Source organism: Electrona antarctica (assembly GCF_951216825.1).
Source record: "Electrona antarctica genome assembly, contig: scaffold_26, whole genome shotgun sequence".
NCBI lineage: Eukaryota > Metazoa > Chordata > Actinopteri > Myctophiformes > Myctophidae > Electrona > Electrona antarctica.
The window spans coordinates 2,129,297-2,151,600 of record NW_027636995.1 but is presented as its reverse complement, the minus strand read 5'-3'; the positions used below and the strand labels follow the sequence as shown (position 1 = coordinate 2,151,600).

General features: G+C 42.7%; 1 protein-coding gene across 1 annotated transcript in view; it reads left to right on the top strand.

Moving 5' to 3' along the window:
- rnf157 (ring finger protein 157) overlaps nucleotides 1-12,998 on the top strand; it is a 68,922-nt gene extending 55,924 nt beyond the window's left edge. The window contains exons 19-20 of the mRNA XM_079532326.1: nucleotides 3,177-3,287; nucleotides 12,590-12,998. Of these exons, the coding sequence (XP_079388452.1) occupies nucleotides 3,177-3,287; nucleotides 12,590-12,741 (263 nt within the window). The 3' untranslated portion in view covers nucleotides 12,742-12,998. The remainder of the gene's footprint in view (nucleotides 1-3,176; nucleotides 3,288-12,589) is intronic.
- Nucleotides 12,999-22,304: the final 9,306 nt, after the last annotated feature.

Genomic DNA, 22,304 nt, shown 5'->3' with positions numbered 1-22,304 from the left:
TTGAGTGTGTAGTCTGTGTGTGTAGTGGAGTGTTGTCTGTGTTGTGGTACGTGTGCATGAGAGAGGGAGTGACAGACAGAGAGAACTATTATACTGACAGTGGTGGTTGGTTGCCGGTTGAAAACCCTTCCTCTTGAGTCCCGTCCAAAAGAGGGCGTGAAGCTGTCCATGCGTGACCATGGGCGTAATTTGGGGTCCCTGGGGAATGGAGACCATTTTGAAGACCGTTTTCCAAAGCATACATTCATTATTATTGTTTATTACACTAAAAAAAGTGTTAATGTTAAAGGTAGGGTGTGTGATTTTCTTTTTAACCCTAGAACACTAAACATGGGTTGATTTTCACCCGGTCGATTATATTTTTTTGCAATTTTCATAATGTTGCTGATGTCTGAGGTGGGCGGGTCTTTCAGTACCTTCATGATGCTCAGTGACATCATAATGTTGCTGATGTCTGAGGTGGATGGGTCTTTCGGTACCTTCATGATGCTCAGTGACATCATAATGTTGCTGATGTCTGAGGGGTGAGGGAGTGGTGTGATAGAGAGAAATCCAATACACCCACAATGGACTTTTTTATTTATTTAATTTTTTTCTTCACTGGACCATTCTCACGTGTCTTAGGAATGGGTGGACCAAAGGAGAAGTTCCCAACTTCATTTATCCTTTTTTTTAGGAATATTTTAAAAATAATATGCACGTTTTTCACCGATTTTGAAATCTATTTTTTAGTTTTTTTGTGAAAAGTCATGATGAAATATTAAAGAAGAGTACCTCAAGTTGCCATGTATTGCTGTACTGCAATATATTTTTATGAGAAATATATTTTTATGGAATATTTTATATTGGGTAAAATAACAAAGAAATATGTTTAGTGTTCTAGGGTTAAAATAAGTGTTAAAAAAGCTCTATATTGTGATAGTACTCATTGCTATAGAGTGTTTACTCAGTAACAGGAGTCTCCATGTCTCTCCAGCTTTTTGTTAAACAGAAAATGCATTTTCATGGGTCGAGATACCAATTTTATCCAATCAGGATAGAGAACGCAGTCAGGGCACAGATTAAACAAGTGGAATTGTAAGTGGTGACACTAAAGAAATGAGCAGACAAAATTGGAACTGGAACACTATAAAAAATGTAAGCTGATAAATGGCTACTTTCTCCTGATTGGCAGACATTTTGTCACCTACCTGAAAATGTAATTTCTGTTTATTAAAGAGCTGGAGAGACATGGTAACCTCTGATCAAACACTATAGCAATGATTACTATCAGAAGAATACAGTGTGACAACCAGGTATAGTCTGGTGACCACCGGAGAGACGGGTGACAGCCGGAATGTAGAAGGCACCCCGGGAGCAGTATGGGTTGGCGCCCCAGCCTGCTCAAAAACTCAAAAGCTCAAACCCCCCCCCCACTCGATCATGATTGGAGGATGGCCCCTCTGTCATCCTGATTGGATGAAGGCTTTCTCACCCGCCACCAAAACTGAAACTAGGGGTTTTTTTTTACCCCAGGGGCTCACTGGGGACAGGTAGGAATATTATGGTCAGCACACTCTAGTCTATAGTAAGGAGGATTATCCAAAAAGATTGTTTATATTGTGTTTAGGGGCGGAGGTGAGCGGGCGGGGTTGACATATGCCCTTACTGGGCTGCATTCACAAATTCAAGACACCTGTCTTGCGTTTGTCTTGTGTCTGTGTTTAATGCATTGTCTTGTGTCTGTGTTTAATGCAATGCATTTCCAATGGAAGCCCATTATGGTTTGCCCAAACATTTTGCAGAGAAAGGCCCTTATTAAGTGGAATCACTGAATATACCTTTTAAGTTGCCCACTCAACCTGCGTCCCTGTCTGTGCTGAGCTGCTGGCCGTTCACTCATCTTTTCCCCGTCATGGTCACGCAGCGCACAGTCGCACACGTGGAAGCACACATGCACGCACGCACGCGCGCACAGAACACGGCAGCACGCCTGCTACCATTGCGATATGCCTGACTGTCGCGCACCGAAAATATCCCGACTACAAACGCACTTGTAGATTGGCTATTTCAGACAGGTGCGTGACATCTGTGCGCAATGAGTATTGATGAGTATAAATCAGGCATTGATTGAATCAGCATCTGTGTCATTAGTGAGTTACTTAATATATACCTGGAAATATGTCTTTTTTCCCCTTTTTTTCATAACGGGTAGCCTACTTTAGGGTACTCATATCTATATTCATACTATACTTTACTACAATATTTTTGCTTTTGTTTGATACTCTGTGATGAAAAATTCATCCCTGGTCCATAAATTCTATTAAACCTCAGTGGGTTTTTACCTGGCCTGGAGTTTTTCATATTTTCTTTTCATATTAATTCCGGCCAAACTAAATAAATTAGAAGGTTTTTGCTGCCTATAGTGTTGTGGCCCGGAGTTCTTCTTCTTCATTCAATATTAATTGAATTCCAGCCAAACAAAAGAAGAAATGAGAAGGTTTTGTGCTGGTGAAAGAAGTGGACATTAACATTATACTGAGCTGAACAAATATTAAGTTACACTATAGTTAATTTTAGGAAGAAGCACTGCATTAGAGGGAAACACTGTTCTAACGCAATATTGGGCTGTCATTAGCGGTGTCTGATGTTATCAGACGATTTAATCTCCGTCATCAGCCCTTATCAAGACCATGCAATGGAGACGGTGTGGACATTTCCTACATATTACTAACGTTGTTGTCAGCCATTGTCCGACGTTGCGTTTGCCTCCTTGTCCGTCTACTAACTATATTACTAACCCTACATCTAATCCTAACCCTAACCTCAGTATTAACCGGCCACGTAAAAGAGTAAACGTAAAGCGAAGTTGTTGTATAGCGCAGTTTCACGATGTTTTCACGTCGGCGGCAGTCATTTCACTTCTGTGTTTCTTAGTCGCCTACTAATATAGTATAGGAAATGTCCATATTGCTTCATTGCATGGCCTGATAAGGAACATATTGGTGATTATCGATTGATAACATTCAAAGCGAGTGTTATTGCCGTTCCAGCATGACCGCCCCCGCCCCCTTTACTTACCACCTCCAACGTCACCCCGTTTGAGAACCACTGCCCCCCCCAACCCCAAACCCCCCCCCCCCCCCTCCCCCGCTGTGCCTGGCTGCTCTTGTTTGACCTTTGCCCCTCGCTTGCAGGTGGGCGGAGCAGGTGTCCAGAGTTGGCCAATAACAATCAGGGCGTCGCCCTCTGTGACACGCCCTCTTTGGGGCTGGATAATGAGCAGGCTCCCGACAGCCGATTCGCCGGTGAGTTGAGCAAAAACCTTACCGAAAAAAAAAACCATGGACCATTGAGTGCTGAGGAGGGGAGGGGAGGAGGGAGGAGGAAGATAATTACTGCATGAGTACAACTGTCAGTATGCCAGTCAGAAATAAGAGAGGTTTTATAGTGTTGCTGTTAGCTGGAAGGGCAGAGGGCAAACAGAATACGTTTTCAATCAATCAATATCTAAACGACAAAGAGAAATGGGGACTCAGAGTGCAGCTCTACACACAGAGTCCAGAGACTTCAGCCTTGTTTAGGCTTTCCTCAGTCGTCCGTCATTCCTTTTCAATTGGTGTTGTGCTTCGGTGTTGTTGTTGTTGTAGTCGTGCACTCTCCTCTCCTGCCCCCCAGTGAACTGAGCTGTGGTGCATGTGAGTGAGTACAGTATGTGTGTGTGTGTGTGTGTGTGTGTGTGTGTGTGTGTGTGTGTGTCGGTGTATATATGCTTCTGTCTGCATGATGCTTGTGTGTGTGCTGATTGTGTGTGTGCGTGCGCGGACGTGAGAGATGTCCGTGACACATCGCGGGGGTTATGTGTTCATGGTCAGTGTTAGCCCTGAAACATGACTGCCATGATAATCATCATGACAGTCATGACGCAACCGCAGCCTGTTTTACGCGATCGCTACATTTACAGTCCAAACGTGTATATAAACATTCCGTTTTCAAATATAAAGTACTCACAATTTGTCCCACGGGTGTTAGAGATTTGTTGGTACAGCGATTAGCATTGCTGCATCCTGCGTTGTTTAATAAAAAGCATTTTTATCCGAGCTGTTTTTTTGCCATTGGCTTTCAACTACGCGCCCCTATCGGTCGGGAGGAGTGTGGCAGTCTGAAACACTGGGTGTGTTCGATATAGGCACGCTGACAGCACTGCCAATACAGACTAATAGGCGAGTGCGCTCCCGGTGTGCAACTTTGTATTTCCCAAACGAACCCCGTTTGAGAAAAGTAGCCGGGGAGCTCGGATAAAAATGCTTTTTATTAAACAACGCGGGATGCAGCAATGCTAATCGCTGTACCAGCAAATTTCTAACACCCGTGGGACAAATTGTGAGTACTTTATATTTGAAAACAGAATGTTTATATACACGTTTGGACTGTAAATGTAGCGATCGCGTAAAACAGGCTGCAGTTGCGTCATGACTGTCATGATGATTACCATGGCAGTCATGTTTCAGGGCTAGGTCAGTGTGTATGTCAACTCTGAGCCGCTTTGCCAAAACATCCATCTGCAACCCTTTCTTCCATACATCCCTCCATACTACAACCCCCCTCCCCCTCCCAAAAATAAATCATAGCAAACGTTTTGAGCTTGTAGATCGGCTATCTTTTGCTATATTTGAATTGAAATCCTGATTTTCTTTTTGCTATTTAATTGGAAAATTTAAAATTATTTAATTTCAAATGCCGTTCAAATGCCTTTAATTCAACTTGTTGTGAACTAAATAGAAATACATTGGACATAAAAAAAGACTAACATTTTAATACTAGTCATTAAGCTACTAATTTAGACTGAAGTAATTGAAGCAGGTCATGTTTGCATGTTTGAAACTGTAACTGAAATAAATAATATCAATATTCTGATATTAACACATTTGTGACCAGATTTGACTGAGAGCTTGCCATCGCGCAACCTCCAGCTTTTCACCAGAGGAGAAAAACCTTTTATTTTTAAATCCAAAATGAGTTAATAGCACAGGCAGACTCTTCACATACTAGAGCATGAAATTGACATGTCAATATGAAATAAATGCTTTTAAACATGTAGCTGGGTGTAATGTTAGAGACCACAGAAGTGAACCTTTCAAGCCTGTTTTCTCAACTCGCTTTCTGCAAGACATTACTCTATAAGCCATATCTCCAAAACTGGTGGGTCAAACTGAACAACCAATATGTCAAAACTCAGTCAAATTTGGCCACATTTGATCCCTTTGACACGTATACTCGTCCTGTTTATTAATTAATTGTGCGCCATGCGCGGGGTGCTCTTGACTTCTCAAGCGTTCTGTAACAGAATGCGGGGCGCTCTTGACGGGCAGGCTTGTCTCGAGGCGTTTGATATCGCTGTAACATTGCTTCGCTGTGTTTCATGTTTTCTTTTAACCACTCCGGTTGCTGTGCACCGTTGCTATAGGACCCCGCCCCCCGCACCGTTTGCGTTGACCCAACCACATTAGCTTCTGTTTTAGTCGCGGGCCTTTGCACGCTTTTTTTCCTCCGAAACTAATGCACTGTCCGTGGTGTTGGAACAGATCGGCGATGTTCGGAGGTACTTTTCCGGTGAGCGCGATGGGAACATTGGCATTTTCTAGAGCAAGGATGGACCTCATTTTTAGCTCGGTATAGCATTGATGCTATGCTTTAGCATCCAAGATGGAAGCCAAAAGCGGATGCGCGTCATAGTGGAATGGCCAGAAATCACCGGCACCCAAGCGCCATACCACTGTCGTCCAGCAGGCGGCACTCATTGTGTTAACCTGAGGGCCGGCATTAAGTGAAGGTGGGGGCCCCATGTATGTGGCCCCTCGAGCTCACAGCTTTGAGCTTATAGATCTGCAGTTTCACTTTTTAAAAGACAAATCATAAAGTAGCGGGTTTTTTTAAAGCCGTTTGCATGCTCCTTTTGTCTGGGGACCCCCAAGGAGGGCACCACAGGCTGCTGGGGTGGGGGGGTCCCCAGAACCCAGAACCCAGAAGTCCACTTTTGAGAAGCGCTGCTGTAAAAAAAAGTGTTGCGTTATCTCTCATCCTCATCCTCCTCCATCACCATGTCTTCATCCTGTGCGTGCGTGCGTGCGTGCGTGCGTGCGTGCGTGCGTGCGTGCGTGCGTGCGTGCGTGCGTGCGTGTTCTCCCTGGATGTTGTCCTCTGTGCGTTCTCTGCTCCTCCTCACCAACCCCCCCCCCCCCCCACCCCCACCCCCACCCCCACCCCTCTGGGTTTGTGCTCACTCTCTCTCTCTCTCTCTCTCTTTTGGACGGACAGATGAGGACTCGTGTCCGGTCAACATTGAGGAATAGGTATGATGGAGAGAGAGAGTCAGGATAATAGATGATAGATTTTAGAGATTAGAGACGAGTGGTTTTCAACCTTTTTTAATATCACGGTCCAGTGTTGTTGTTTTTGGCTAATAACACTTGCTTTTAGCTTTTAGTCATTAGTCTCTTCAATAGTTTTTCATTTAGTGTCGTGCTGCGACGCATTGTGAGCTTGTAGATTGGCTATTTTCAGCATGCAACCAAGTGTAAAATGACTTATACTGGATCTCTTGTCCACTATAGTCCCTTCCTAACATTTTTCGTCAAAAAAAAATCAACACTGTCACGGTCCATTATTTATTCGGCTATTTGAGCCACGGAACCACGAGATGAGATCTAAGCCTCTCAGACCCGAGACTTAGGGCCGATTCATACTCGTATTTTACCGCTGTTTCGGCGCTGTAGTGCCGGAATGATTTCGGCTCGTCAGAAATTTTCAGTAGCACCGAAGAGCCGACTTTAGGACGGTACCCGCTAACCTGACTCCGCCAGATGGGGCAGCAGAGAGTACACTGTGTTCCCCCCTCCTGCTCCCATCTGGGAACTCTCAGGCAGACTTGATGCCCGGCCACAAATTGCCCGGCTGCTGATTGGCCAGGCCGTTTTGTGGCCGGGCATCAATGTACTCTCAATGTACTCTCTGCTGCCCCATCTGGCGGAGTCAGGTTAGGTACCCGCCCCCCCAAACCTCAAATGACGTCACATTGTAGGCTCTACAGAGCCGAACCGACTTTTATTCGGCTCTAAAATAGGAGTATGAATCGGCCCTTAGAATATGTTGTTGTCGTTGGATACGATTTTGTCCACAATTCCATGCTGTTGAAAAAAAAAACAGTTCTTCTACATTCTCTATACTTCTTGTAATGTTAACTCTTGAGAGCTCAAGGACTCTTGAGAGCTCAAGGACCACTGGTTGAAAACCACTGAGTTAGCTGATAGATTTAGAGATTAGGTGGATTAGGTGCAGTGGCGTGCACAGACATTTAGAGGGGCAGGTGCTCAAGTGAAAAAAGGGCACCTTGTGCAGCGCGTGGGACAGGCCGGTTGCATTAATAGTGTGAGATTTATAGATTTTGGGGCATGAATAATATATTAGAAGCTTTTTTTTTTATCAAGAATTGGGGAAAAGGGCAGGGGGTGCTCTAGCACCCTCTAGTGTCTATCTGTGCACGCCACTGATTAGGTGTCGCCTAAACGTGGGGACTAATGACTAACGCTTTTAAATGTATTTCTAATGATGTGCTTTAACCACTAGTGCTACTAGCTAATATATTGTCACTGCCGGGTGGGAACCTTGTACGTTATGTCCAAAACTGTACTTTTTTATTACTATTTGAACCTATTTAGACCTAATATGGTCGCTTTTAAAAACCCATTTAGACCTGATTCTACAGACAGTTTTCTGAAAGAAACCTATGTTTCGTTCTCAAACATTTTCATGTCAATGACTCTCAAAAATATGTGTAATTGGCCGTCGACCCCCATCTGAAAATATGATGTCTATCCCAGAAGCAAAGATTTGAGTTAAAAATGTTCGCTCTGAAAGAATATATATTCAAAGATATGCGTCACATTTTCAAGATTTTTCTAAAATAGCAGATCCACAAGCTTGTAGATCTGTTATTTTTTAATAGCTAAAGTATAACATAATGCTTAAAACACCAAAAGGGGTTCCCGTCCTGAGTTGGTTAAAAAAACCCCTTCTAAATCCTTACCTAATCCTAAATTCTCTGAAGAACTTCAATTCTTTATTCCAAAACATTTAAGAAATCTATATGTTGCCATAGCAACATCCTAAAGGAATCCGATGCTTTCCTTTGAGAAATGTCGACCAAGTATTTTTATTTTTATTTGTTTTATTTAACCTTTATTTAACCAGTAAAATCACATTGAGACCATAGTCTCTTTTACGAGTGCGCACTGGCCAAGCGAAGAGGCAAATAAATGTTACACAGCTCTGCCAGTAACAACAAATACAGGACATGACAAAGACAAACATAATGACATCCGTAATACCAAAAACCTACTACCAGGGAGGCTCAGAGAGAGTCTAAATAGCTAACTAATTATATATTGATGTATGCAGTCAATACTTGGTCTGGGCTACTTTTGAACAAATTATTTCATCAATGGGGCGTGGCATGGAGGTGATCAGCCTGTGGCACTGTTGAGGTGTTCTGGAAGCCCAGGTTTTCTTTGATAAATGAATTTGTATTGTTCAGTCTTATGTCTCACACCTTCCTCTTGACAATACAACCTATAGATTCTCTGTGAGGTTCAGGTCAGGCCAGTTGGCTGGTCACTTAAGCACATAATACTATGGTCAGTACACCAGCTACTAGTAGTTTTGGTACTGTGGGCAGGTGCCAAATCGAGCTGGAAAGGAATATTAGGATCAATATTCGATTTTTTTTGACAGAAGCTCACAACATGTCATGGTAGCACGTTGTGAAAAATAGCTATTACAGCCATACACCATATTTTTATTCAAAAACAAAGTTAATTCGGTGCAATTTATTTTTTATTTTATTGTATTAATTTCTTATCGGTTATTGGATTAATCATTGTGACCCCTACTCAGTGACCCCTACTCATAAGCAACATTGAAAATCATTAGTATTAGAAGAAGAATTGTAGTTGCTTTTCCCCGGCAGTTTAACACCATGCTCAGCATTACATACCAAAGCATTTTAATTTAAAAGTAGACTTGTTTTATTGCAATTTTATTGTGCACTTCGGGTAGCTTTACAATTTATTTCAGACATTTTGATTTGGCTAGACCAGTAAACCTTTTTCTGGATCCAGGCCTATACTTCAAAATCTGTAAAGCTGTCATGGCCCCGCCCATCTGACCAAATATATTTTACAAAATTGTAGAATATTTTTCAAAATTGTAGAATAATTTACAAAATTGTAGAATAATTTACAAAATTGTAGAATATTTTACAAAATTGTAGAATAATTTACAAAATTGTAGAATATTTTACGAAATTATGGAATATTTTGTACAAAATTGTAGAAAACCTGTCTAATGCTTCTAACTTGCTGGTCATACTTTCCTGAAAGCTGACTTCAATGGAAATAAGTTTTTCTCCTAAACTGTATTTTATTGTAGGCTCCCAAATGTTCAATTAAAAAAGTACAGTATTTGCCACCGTGAGATATTTTCTTTTTTATTATTATTATCCAGTAAATTAGATCAAATCACAAAAAGGCCCATGGTGAACCCATGATTGATGAATTATTTGATCAATCAACCGATAAATCATATTTTTACTGACAGGAACGAAATTCATCTACATGAACATGTATCTGTACGTGATCTGTCAAAAGGAATAAAACACAAACAAGCTTCGAGACCTTATTTTTTCCATTGTGGTCCTTTGAGGGTAAATGTATGTGTAAACTTAGCTCTGGTCCATAGCCATAATGCTAATTCTGCCCTGCATTAAGGCTATGGGACCGATCACATCTAGCTCTCTCGCCTCTCTTCTGTAGCTGGAATATAAAAAAAACGTTTTACGTACTCACCAATACAAAGACAGGTTGTGTCATTAGAAAGCTACTTTCCTTAGTGGACACACTCTAAGGGCCGATTCATACTCCTATTTTACCACTGTTTCGGCGCTGTAGTGCCGAAATGATTTCGGCTCGTCAGACATTTTCAGTAGCACCGAAGAGCCGACTTTAGGACGGTCCCCGCCCCCCCGAACCTCAAATGACATCACATTGTAAGCTCTACAGAGCCGAACCGACTTTTATTCGGCTCTAAAATAGGAGTATGAATCGGCCCTAAGCCTCCCACCACACGTATAATATGTACTTTTTGGCCAGAAAGGGATTATTTTCACCTATGAGGTTTTTCTCTTGGCAATATGTGACCAGATTTGACTGAGAGCCTGCCATCGTGCAAATATGAAATAAATGCTTAAACATGTAGCAGGTGTAATGTTAGAGACCACAGAAGTGAACTTTTCAAACCTGTTTTCTCAGGGCTTTCAAGGCTGTTTTCTGCAAGACATTACTCTATAAGCCATATCTCCAAAACTGGTGGCTCAAACTGAACAACCAATATGTCAATTTGAAGCTATGATTCCCTGCTTTGATATGACAAAATCCAATGGCAGTCCCTCAGTCAAATTTGGTCACATATCGGTAGAGGGCGCAGTGGAGTAACTAAAAGTAAAAAAAAATGGTGGAAAAACAATCCCTTTCTGGCCAAAAGGTTCATATTATACGTGTGGTCGGGGGCTTAGAGTGCGTCCACTAAGGAAAGTAGCTTTCTAATGACACAACCCGTCTTTGTATTGGTGTGTAGGTAAAACGTTCTTTATATTCCCGCTACAGAAGAGAGGCTGGTCTGCATTTCATGTGAGAGCTAGATGCCATCGGTCCCATAGCCTTAATGCAGGGCAGAATTAGCATTAGGGCTATGGACCAGAGCTAGTGTAAACCTGATTGTTTTTTGTCAAAATAAATGTTAAAAGGATCCCTGGCTAATAAGACTTATATGCCTCCAAATATGTTATTATAATTGCCCTCTGTAACTATAATTAATTAAAAGTACCTTAAATATTGTATTTATTTTAGAAATAGTTATTCTTTCACTCAATATGGTGAAATAGGTAAAATAGGGTCAAAACTCCTGTCGCAAAGTTGATGATGTCATCGTCATACGTCCGTGGTCCAGCCCTATGGATTTGTGTTAATAAATAAAACAGTATTTAACATAATAGGCCTATCTCACAGCCCGCTTTCCACGCCCACTTCCGGTAAATAGTGGTGTCTTTAACATGAGCATTTACACGTTTTTTTCTCTGGAGAATCTAAGTACATTTTCTAATGTAAAAATGTGACAGACCAATATTATTATGAAGCAAACAAGATGGTAAATCAGGTCGAACAGATAGAACAAACCGTACCTTGAGAAAACAAAAGTTGTAGACTTCTTAAATTACCTCTGTTAACATGAAGCGTCTATGGAGTGACGTCACGCTATCACCACTAACCCCGAAAGGGGGCGTATTTAGGGGGGCGGGGAAATTCTGTGAGATAGGCTTATTGCTTTGATGCTCATATTAACCGTAGGAAGTATAGTATTACGTTGTTTATTAGCACATGCATTTCATACATTCCATAGGGCTGAAGAACCACAAATGGACATCAACTTGCTTTGAGTGAAAGTCGTACTACTATTTCTAAAATGATTAATTTATTAAAATCTTAGTTATATAGGGAAAGTATAATGTGTTGTGGTTGCATACATGTCTTTATTAGCCAAGGATCCTTTGAAATGGCTCAGTAGGAAGGCTTCCTAGGCTATTCGTGCAGTGGTTCTCAAACCTTTATTTAATTTGATGGACCCCGGTAACTCTGAGAGTGTACAAATGGAACCAAACGGACCCTTACTTCCATTTGTACACTGACCCCTTTTCACTGGTTGGTTCCCAATGGGAACCCGTTATGAATGAGTGGGCAAAACCATACCTATATTAAATTGTTTATAGGATCAATATAAGTAAATTAATATGATAACCCTTCCACAGTAGTAGCTTTTTCATATATATATATATATATATTTTTTTGTGCATATTTTCCTATATAATGCCTAATTTGCATATTTAACATTTTAAGATTTGTGAAAACAATACATCATTGTCTTTGTGTAAGTAATCAACTGGGGAAGTTTCATGGTGATAACAATCTAATATAGGTATGGTTTTGCACACTCAATTCATAACATTCCAATTTTGGAGCTCTGGCTCATGGACTAAGAACCAAAAAGAACTGAACCGGTTCCCAACCAGTGGAAAATGGGCCTGAGAGTGTACAAATGGAACCAAACGGACCTGTACACTCTCAGAGTAGGTACAGAGTAAAGACCTTTAAGAGCTCAAGGAACCCAGACGGGTCCCCGGAGACCCCAATTTTGAGAACCATCCGGATTTGTGAAATTCAGCCACCGTCCAAGAGGGGTGCGCTTACACTGCTGTCCCCTAGGGGGCGACAGCAGCACAACACGGTGCAATGTCCCATTAGCAACAAGCAGAGGGATATGTACTGTATTCTGTCTCTCTCTGTCTGACTTTCTCTTGCATTCTTTCTCTCCCTTTTATTCGTCTCTATCCCTCTCCTCCTTTTTCGTGTCTGCTTCTCTCTCTCTTTCTCTCTCTCTCTCTCTTCTCTCTCTCTCTCTCTCTCTCTCTCTCTCTCTCTCTCTCTCTCTCTCTCTCACTCAGGACTGATGTACGTCGGGGGTTATAACAGGCCCGTTTTGGAGCCCCGCCCCCATCACGTCTCCACCAGTAACATCAACCTGGAGGAGCCGGGGGCGGAGTCGAGGGACGGCCAGAGTCCCAAGCATCCCCGCCGCGGACCGCTCATCGTGTAGCCCGCTACGCACGCACGCACACACGCACACACACGCCGGTATACAGGCGCACACACACACACACACACACACACACACACACAGGTCCGTAACCTGCCATATTGCTGCATCGCTGATGACCTGGTGGGAAAAAAAGGCTCGTTTTGGCTTTGTTCCTCCCTCTCCCTAAAGACAAAGCATCTCCCCCCCAAGACGTGGACACCATGGCTGCTGCTGCTGCCGGAGAGAGAGCGCCACGGAAGGGTTGTCTCTCAGAACCCACCAATCGTCTCTTGACTGTTGACGCGCCGGTGCAGGACTCTTCGCTTTTCGCTTCCGTGTCGTGACATGACGACGACGGCTGCCTGCCGTCCGTCTGTCTGTCTGTCTGTCTGTCTGTCCGACCGACAAGGGTGTGTGACTCTTGTAAATCTGTGCGTTTTACTTATCGACAAAAACAAAACAAAAAAAACACCCTAATTGGTTTGACCAACGACAGCTGTGTTTTAGCGGGCCGTATACCTTTTCGATGAGACGCGCTTGCTCTTCCTCTCCGGTCCTCCCCTTCCTTCTCTCTTCTTCTCCTCTCTATGAGTAGAACCAGACGGTCACGCCAGGAGGCGCCGAGAAAATGCGTCTCTTCTGGGTTTTTAAACAGACGGGGGACGGAAATGACCCTATAGTGCACCGCGCGGCTTTAACTTGTAGGGCAAAGCATTTCATTTATTATCATTTTTTGCCCACACCACAAGTTGAAGCCGCGCACTAGCGTAATTTCCATCCACCAGCTGTTTAAACCCATTTAGACCTGAGGCAGATTTTTTTATTTTTTTAAATGGCTTCTAAATCGGTTTTCTGAAAAACCCACCTTTCTATATCAGCGGTGCTCAACCTTTCTCAGGTCAAGGACCCCCGTCTGAAAATATGTAGTTCCAGGGACAGAAGCAAAGATTTGAGTTAAAAGCGCTATGAGCTTGTAGATGTGCTATTTTTCAATAGCTAAAGTATAACATATGCTTAAAACACCAAAAGGCGTTCCTAAATGGGTTAAAAAAAAAACGTTAGAGACGCCAGCTGTTCTAGCCGTTTTCTTAACGCCTCTTGACGCGACTCTCTGGTCACACCCTCTTTGTGTGTTAGCAGCCAAACAGTCTAACAGGGGCTACTGTGTATTGGCAATCGGATTTAATATGAATAATTATATCTCTGTGTCTGTGATTTGTTGTTTGAACGGTGACTGACTGAGTGAGTCGGCTACGCCAGAACTAACCGAACGCCTGATTTTAGACGCGCGTCGCGGTGTCGCTGCAGCATCGGCAAAACCGACCGATCTATACGAGCTTTAGAGCAGGGCTTCTCGGACCCGTTTGGCTCAGGGTCACCCCTGTAAATAACTTTTATCACCCATGGCACCACCTGAATAACAGTGTTAATTTCTAGAACCTTATGTCATATTGTCCGTCCATCCATCCATCCATCTTCGACCACTTATCCGTAGTCGGGTCGTGGGGGCAACGTTAGTTGACTTCCTCCTTCGGAATCCCGAGACGTTCCAAGGCCAGTGAGTCGATGTGTTTCCTCCAACTGCGCCTTGGTCTGCCCCGGGGTCTCCTCCCAGTGGTACGTGCAACGAGGACCTCCCCGTAGGGAGACGCCCGAGAGGCATCCTAACCAGATGCCCGAAACCACCTAAGCTGGCTCCTTTCCAGGCGAAGAAGCAGCGACTCTCTCTCGTCTCTCTCGTGTGACTGAACTTCTCACCCTGTGGAGATGCCAGCCACCCGTCGAAGAAAACTAATTTCGGGCCGCTTGTATTCGCGACCTTATTCTTTCGGTCATGACCCACACTTCATGGCCATAGGTGAGAGTAGGAACGAAGTCATATTGTACGCTACGGAAATATGTGAAATGTTACCCTCTAAGATCCAGTACGTCACGAGGAAAACTTCAGACAATATCCGTTTCCAATTATAGGACAGAACGTGTTTTCTTTTACTTGGCGTTTAACCACTTCGGCATGCCCATTCTCCGGGGAACATTCGCCAAAAATAGTCGGAAGTACAAGCTTGTATATAGATCTGCAATTTTTGGTGAAGAGTACTTTGTGTGTACTCTGTAGATTTGAAAAAGAACGCATCAAGAACAGTGCAAAACTCACGGGCCGCTTTACAAAGTCTGGACGGGTCTACGTGGTTAAACTGAAGTGATAAGTGTTCTGCTGCACCCCTGGGCTTGCGTCACGGACTTATACGGCACCCTAGGGTGTCACTCACGGCATGGGGTGTTTGAGAAACCATGCTTTAGTTTAGACCTTGTAGACGGGCTGTTTTCCGGTGTGCGCGGCGGCCGTGCGGCGCGTTGCATGATGCAGCTTTTTCTGCCGTTCTCACTCCATGACCACCATGTTCCACTGACGTCTCTTCTTCTTCTTCTTCTAACGCCAACCTGCTCGGAGAAGGTGGACTCGTTTTACCCCAAACCCAAAACGCCAACCTGCTCTGAAGGTGGACTTGGGATGCACGCCAAACCAGCAGACTTAAACTGACTGAAATGAGGTCGAGGGAGTGGGACCTGCATGGCCATAATGTTCAGTGAAAGGAGAGGGAGGCGGTCGACGAGATTGTGAACTCAAGGAGATGAGGAATGTACCGACAACATGCGTTGTTGTTTTCTGTTTTTTTTCTGTTACCTATTAACCCCCCCACCCCTTCAACCTCTCTCAGAACAATTAACTGTTATTAAAGACGTCATGAAATGGCTTCTTCCCCCCAGCGTCCTTTTATTGTGAAAATTCCAGTCAAACAGAGGCTGCTTGTATTTCAGCCAATAAGGGCCTTTCTCGGCCCCACCTCTCTCCCATTGTTTATATTGTGTTTTAGTTTCCAAGATGGCCGCATCACCAGGAGGGGGTGGCCTTACTGGGCTGCGTTCACACATTCAAGACACCCGTCTTGTGTCTGTCTTGTGTCTGTGTATAATGGCCGCTCCAATGCATTTCCCATATCGTTTGACCAAACATTTTGTTTGATGGGGGGGGGGGGGGGGGGGGGGTAGAACAGATCCATCAAAGCTGTGTTCAGACACAAGTCAGGTGTTGGACACAAGGCAAGTGTCTGACCTCCGCCCCACCCCCTCCTGGTGCTGCGGCCATCTTGGATCCTAAACACAATATAAACAATGTGAGAGGGGTGGGGCCGAGAAAGGCCCTTATTACAGTCTACCATCCCCCTCGGGCTATGGGATGTAAAACGACACTGCCTATTGTGTCACGCTCGCTTGCTCGCTCTGCGAGGCAGAGAGAGAGAGAGAGAGGGGCAGTGCCGTAAAGGATGTCTATGTTACTGCGTTGCTGTCTCAGATTTGTCGCCTCAGATGTTACATGACGATACATATCATAGCGTGCTATTTAAGTTTACAACAGGAACATGAACGTGAGCTATACGTGGTTTTCAACCAGTGGTCCTTGATAGGGTTCCAGGTGGTCCCCAGCTGACCGATGGAGAGTTTGTAACCAAATGGACCCTTATAGATTTTTATCTCTTGAGAATGTAAACATCTGCATTACTTCATTTACAAGAGGTCTACAACATTAGAGAATGTAGAAGAATTGTTATTTTGATAAACGTTTTCCAAAAGCATGGAATTGTAGACAAAATCTAATCCAACGACAACAATATATTCTTTAGTTTTCGGTCTGAGAGGCTAAAGGTCATTAATGGTGGGCCGTGGCTCAAAAGCCGAATAAATAATGGGCCTTGAAATGAAACGGGTTGAAAACCACTGACACAGGTGAATGAAACCACAGTTGATTCATGCATTTATCCATATACATTTGGCATCTATTGTTAATTATATCTCATATGCTCTAAAAGTGTCGTTTCATGACTTCTTTTAATCTGTCTATCGGCCGCATATCTGTATCGGTCGATATTTGCCACTATCAGTCAATATCGGTATCGGCTCGTTAAAGTTGCAGTTTTTACTCTATGGCAGTGGCTTTCAACCTTTTTCATATCAAGGCCCATTATTTATTCTGCAACTGAGCCACACACAGACCACCATTTGTGACCCACCATGAATAGGATACGGTCATTGGATTATTATTCATGTTCTTGTTTTCACGTCATATGAAAGCAGGGAATCATCTTCAAATTGACATTGTTTGTTCAGTTTGACCCACCACTTTTGGAGATATGGCTTATAGACTAATGGCTTGCAGAAAACAGCGAGTTGCGAAAACAGGCTTGAAAGGTTCACTTCTATGGCCTCTAACATTACACCTAGCTACATTTTAAGCATTTAATTAATATTTACATATTGATTTCAGCTCTGACAATTATTTCTGCTCTAGTATGTGAAGAGTCTGCCTGTACTATTAACTCATTTTGCATTAAAACAAATGAAAATCAGTCTATCTCCTCTCCTGAACAGTTAGTCTTGCCGCCATGACTGTCACATTTGTCACATTTGATGGCATTTAGCCTCTCGGACCCAAAACGTAGAATATTTTGTTATTGTTGGATAAGATTGTGTCCATAATTTCATGCTGTATTGATGTTGCTACCATTAGGAGAGACGTCAACAGGCAAACGTCTCATCGTCTCAAACATCAAAATAAAAAAATCTTCTACATTCTCTAATAGTGTATAGACTTCTTGTAAGTTAATTAATGCAGATGTTTAACAATAATGTAACTCTTGAGAGCGTAACATGAAACCAAATGGCCGGTATGGGTCCATTTGGTTTCATTTTACTCTCCATTTAACTGCAGGACCACCTTCTGTAACCCCTTCAAGGACCACTGGTGGTCCCCGGACCACTGGTTGAGAACCACTGCTCCATGGTGTTTGTGATATGAAATGTAAGCTTACCATTATCACAGTAAACATTATCATGTCATATTCAAGGGCTCTTTTTTGTTTTTAAACTAACTCCAGTCACTTTCAGTTCAGCACAGCTGAGAGGTGTGTGTCACTCACTGACCAGCTGTATCGGTATCGGCCAAGAATTTCCATATCGATGCATTCCAAGAACAAACGCAGTATAGATGTGCTCTCCCACTTCTAAAAGTACCACTACACGCCTGCTTAGAATGCCAGTATTATTTAATTATTGAAGTCCATATCATGAAACAAAACAAAGGAATACAGCAATAACCACGCCTATTATAATAGCCTGAGTTCCAGCCTGAATCGCTGCATTCCGTGAATCTGTTTTGTCACTCGCGAGCGAAAGTTACAGATTCACGGAACGATGCAGCGATGCAGGCTGGACGGAACCCAGGCTATACGCCTATGATGCATTATGTGATGTTTATTTTGTATTTATTTTGATTTTGTCTACAACGCTCAAATCAAATCTCTGGATATAAACTTTGATCAACCATGGATGTGCATTGGGCTGCTTACGTTCTCTATGTCTATGTGATTGCTGTTGTGCGGGATCATCCATCCAGTAGATTTGTAAAGGACAGTATAGGTTCCCCACCGGGGGGGGGGGGGGGGGGGGAGACATTGTCTGTGTGGAAATTTCATAAATTTGCTCCGTATCCATTCACTGTCATATCAGCCCAACTTGTCATGTAGATTTTTTGAGTGGTGCAACCACTCCCTTACGGAGCTATGTGTGTGGGTGGGTGGCTGGCTGGGTGTCTGGGTGGGTATGAGCACTAAAACAGCATGGTTGTTTTTCACCACCTGTGCGCAACCTAACACACACACACAAACACACACGCACGTATTAACTGTATATATGATGATTTCGGGTGTGCCAGTACAGTATAGTGAAAGTACAGTACAGTACAGTAGAGGATATACAGTAGAGGGACTGCCACACGGTAACTCTGTCATTTCTCAACTGTATCGGACGCGGGACGGCATGCCGGAACCGGCCCAGCCCCTTGGACGCGTTCCTGGGGGTCTGGAACTCTATTCTTTAGTTTTGGGTCTGAGAGGCTAAATGATGGTCCATGGTTCAAATGCAGAATATTGAATGGGCCTTGATATGAAAAGGGTTGAAAAGCACTGCTCAATAGGTTGGGATCCATGGATTATTGGTCGACAACAGTGAGATTACTCCGTACGTGCATTTGATTGATTCTACAAACATGTCTTCTAAATCCTAAAAGTTTTCTGAAAAACCTGTTTCCATGTCGGTGGTGCTCAAACTATTTCATGTCAAGGACCCCCAGAATTATCTGTATTTGGCCGCGGACCCCCATCTGAAAAACGTTAGCTCTGAAAGAATATATTCAAAGATTTGCGCCACATTTTCAAAAATAGCCATTAAAACACCAAAAGGGGTTCTTGTCCTAATTGAATGGCTTGAAAAAAAACCTTTTGTTCTCCTCATGTTGTGAATTTAGTTGTATAATTTCCGGGTATAAATATGGCTCACATGTTCTTTGTTATATTTGTTGTGGTGTTTTACTATAAAGTGGTTTACACACATGCCGTTACAGGCATAGGTGTACACACACACACACACACACACACACACACACTATACCTCAACATTTTACGTCCGAGAGCCCAAAGCAATTCCATTTTCATCCATAGGGGGCGCCGCAAATGCGGAATTTTTAAACGTTTGTTGCAAACATGCTTTTTGGGGGATAAATCCGATCCTAATTACTTACACATGATCACAGCTGGGGTGACTTGACATTGTAATTGGCTAGCTAAATCAGTGGGAGGGGCCTACAAACTACAAATTTCACGCCCCCAAATGAGACAGCGGCCCCACTTCTGGTCCGTTTCAACTGCAGCTGTCAATGCAATCCCTATGAGAGGCATCATAAAATACCCTAATTTCACTGGTCCATTACTGAGGCTGTAGCGAATTTTTTTGTGTTCTAATAAAGTTTCCCATATGTTTGATTTGTCCTTTTCTATGTCACATACCTGCCATACCTGAATATACAACCCACAATGTACTATAATATACTCCATCAGAGATTCAAAAGTGCTAGCATTGTAAATCTCAAGTTAAAGGGGTTGCACGGTATATACGTCACGGTTGCATCCCTTGAGGTTTTCAATACCCAGATATATTTGTTGTGTTTCGTTTTATGTATGTATTTGTGGAAAATTATCTAAACAGCATCTTGCAAGACTTATTATTAATACTCATCTGGGGAATTCACTAAGCCTAGTTGAAAATGTCAGGATATGCCACTCCTCAATTTAGCTGGGTTATTTTCCCAACTATTCAGCCAAGTTAATTATATTTATAGCCTACAACAAGTTGACAATGCGGTAAAACACACCGTCGGAGCTCCGCGGTATAGAGCATATATATAAGCCCATGACATATGTTCAAAATATAGACATGAATTAACAAAGGCAGTCGGGATCGGGATTTATTATTGAGAATTCCACTCTTCAAAGTCGGCACTCATAGCCTCGTAAAGGCAGTGACGTCCCTTAAAAGCGACAGGTTCTCTGTCTGCTGTCTCCCATCTGCTCTGTTAAAGATGGCGTGCCACAATTTGTGTATTTTTCCAGTTTTGCATGTGTCTATGAGGTGACAGTAATTCATTAGACACCCTGGACTCGTTTTTATGTGGAATGATGTATTCCCTTTGTATTTAGGGTTTCTTCCTGGAGGCAATGAAAGAAACAGAATATAGTGACATCACATTATCAGCCCCTCCCCTAAACCCCCCGCCTTTATCATACAACTACAGCTGTGCAGGATTCAAAGGTACAGTTTATATCAGTCATAGGCCCCACCCAGAAGGTGGGGACTGAAAGAGAGATGAGAAGGGGGTTTAGGGACCATGCAGAGGTGAATACAAGCTTATCAAGATTAAAGGAACATTTGCTAAGGAAGGTAGGGGGGTGGGGTGGGGGAACAGGGGAATCACAGCGTGGTTCCGAGCTTCAAAGCTGAGTTTGTATAGACACATTTCAATATATTTAAATGTCCTTTTGGTGATGGGAAAATCCTTGTCAGTGCCCACATAAAAACGACATTTTAACAAATACTGTACACTTTTTTGAAAAACTTCTTCCTCCTTATATAACAATAAGACCTGATGATCATGTTTTAGGGTGGAAAAGAATCATGGCACTCCATCTTTAACATTATGGGTAACTCATTCAAGTGGTATACATTAAATGTGAAATACATCCTTTATTGAGAAAACAACAATATATGTTGACAAAGACACTTCATACATTTGGATGATATTTTTATTCAAATCAATATAGGCCTAGTCTTCAGTTAATTTCGGATTATTTTAAAAGTAGGCTACAGTTGAATTTCAATTGACGTCTATGAGCCTGCAGTGCATCGTTTAAACGGACCAGAAGTGGCGATGCTGTCTCATTTGGGGGCGTGACATTTGTAGTCCCCGTGTGTCTCTATCGAGCCAACCACACTTGCCCAGTGCCCCACAATTGCACCTTTCCTGTACTATAGCCTACTTGCGGGTCCATATGTTTGGTTATACCAAGAGTCCTATGCAGTCATGAGTCCGAGACCCTACCCAAAACCCTAACCACGGCACGGTGATATTTAACCCACCACGCGTTACTTTTAACCCGCACCACATGTCAGGAGCCACGGGTGATTTTAAACCTGCAGCATAGGCTAGTTTTAACCCGCAACACATGTTTTAAACCCGCAGCACGGGTTACTTTTAACCTGCAGCACATGTCGGGGAGCGACGGTGCTGTTGAAGTAATGACTGTAGGACTGTTGGTATGTCTAATCAACGTATGCACCCCACAGGGAAGTGGCACGCGGGTGTTTAGCTGAGGGGTGATTTCACCCAACACCGGGAAAGAGCCTCTGACACCAGGCTGATTACGCCTACACCTCAAAATAGAAATACATACATTAATAATAGGATCTGTGACATCGCTGTACCCACACTGTACATAATTTGGTGTTCATATAGGGGAGAACGGGGTAAGATGAACCACTTTTTGCTTAAGTTGTCCTGGAAGCAAGGCAAAATGAGATGGCAGTCAAATCTAATGATCTACCCATATTTCAGGATGTCTTCTATCAATTGAAATGATGAGTAAGCATCTATGACAAAGGGCCATGAAAATATGACCTTTTTAAAAAAAAGTGGTAATGTGGCTCATTTTGCCCCAGGTAAGGGGTAAGTTGATCCAAGTCGAGGGGTAAGTTGAACCACATGATATTTGAATATTAAAAGCTTAAACTTGAACAGATATTCACTTATCGATAATAATATAATAACAGTTTTCCCTTTTGCAAATAGTCTTATTTATTTGTTTATTTATTATTTAAACAATATTAAGACAATTAAAAAAGTTTGTTATTCAGAACCTTATATTTGCAATATTGTTAATACAATATTGCAAACTTCTCTTAAATGAGTACATGCAAATTAAAGGTCATTCAGTATAATTGGAGTAGCAAAGACTTAATAAAAAAAATATGAATAGTGATTTCCATTGACTCAATTTACCCCCGGACATTGGTTCATTTTGCCCCCAGCCTCCATTTTAGAAAACTGACTAGAATAAGTTACTTCAGACAATTTATTTGCTAAATGATTCACATGGTTCTATCCATTGGCAAATCATCAACGTGTATGATATTAC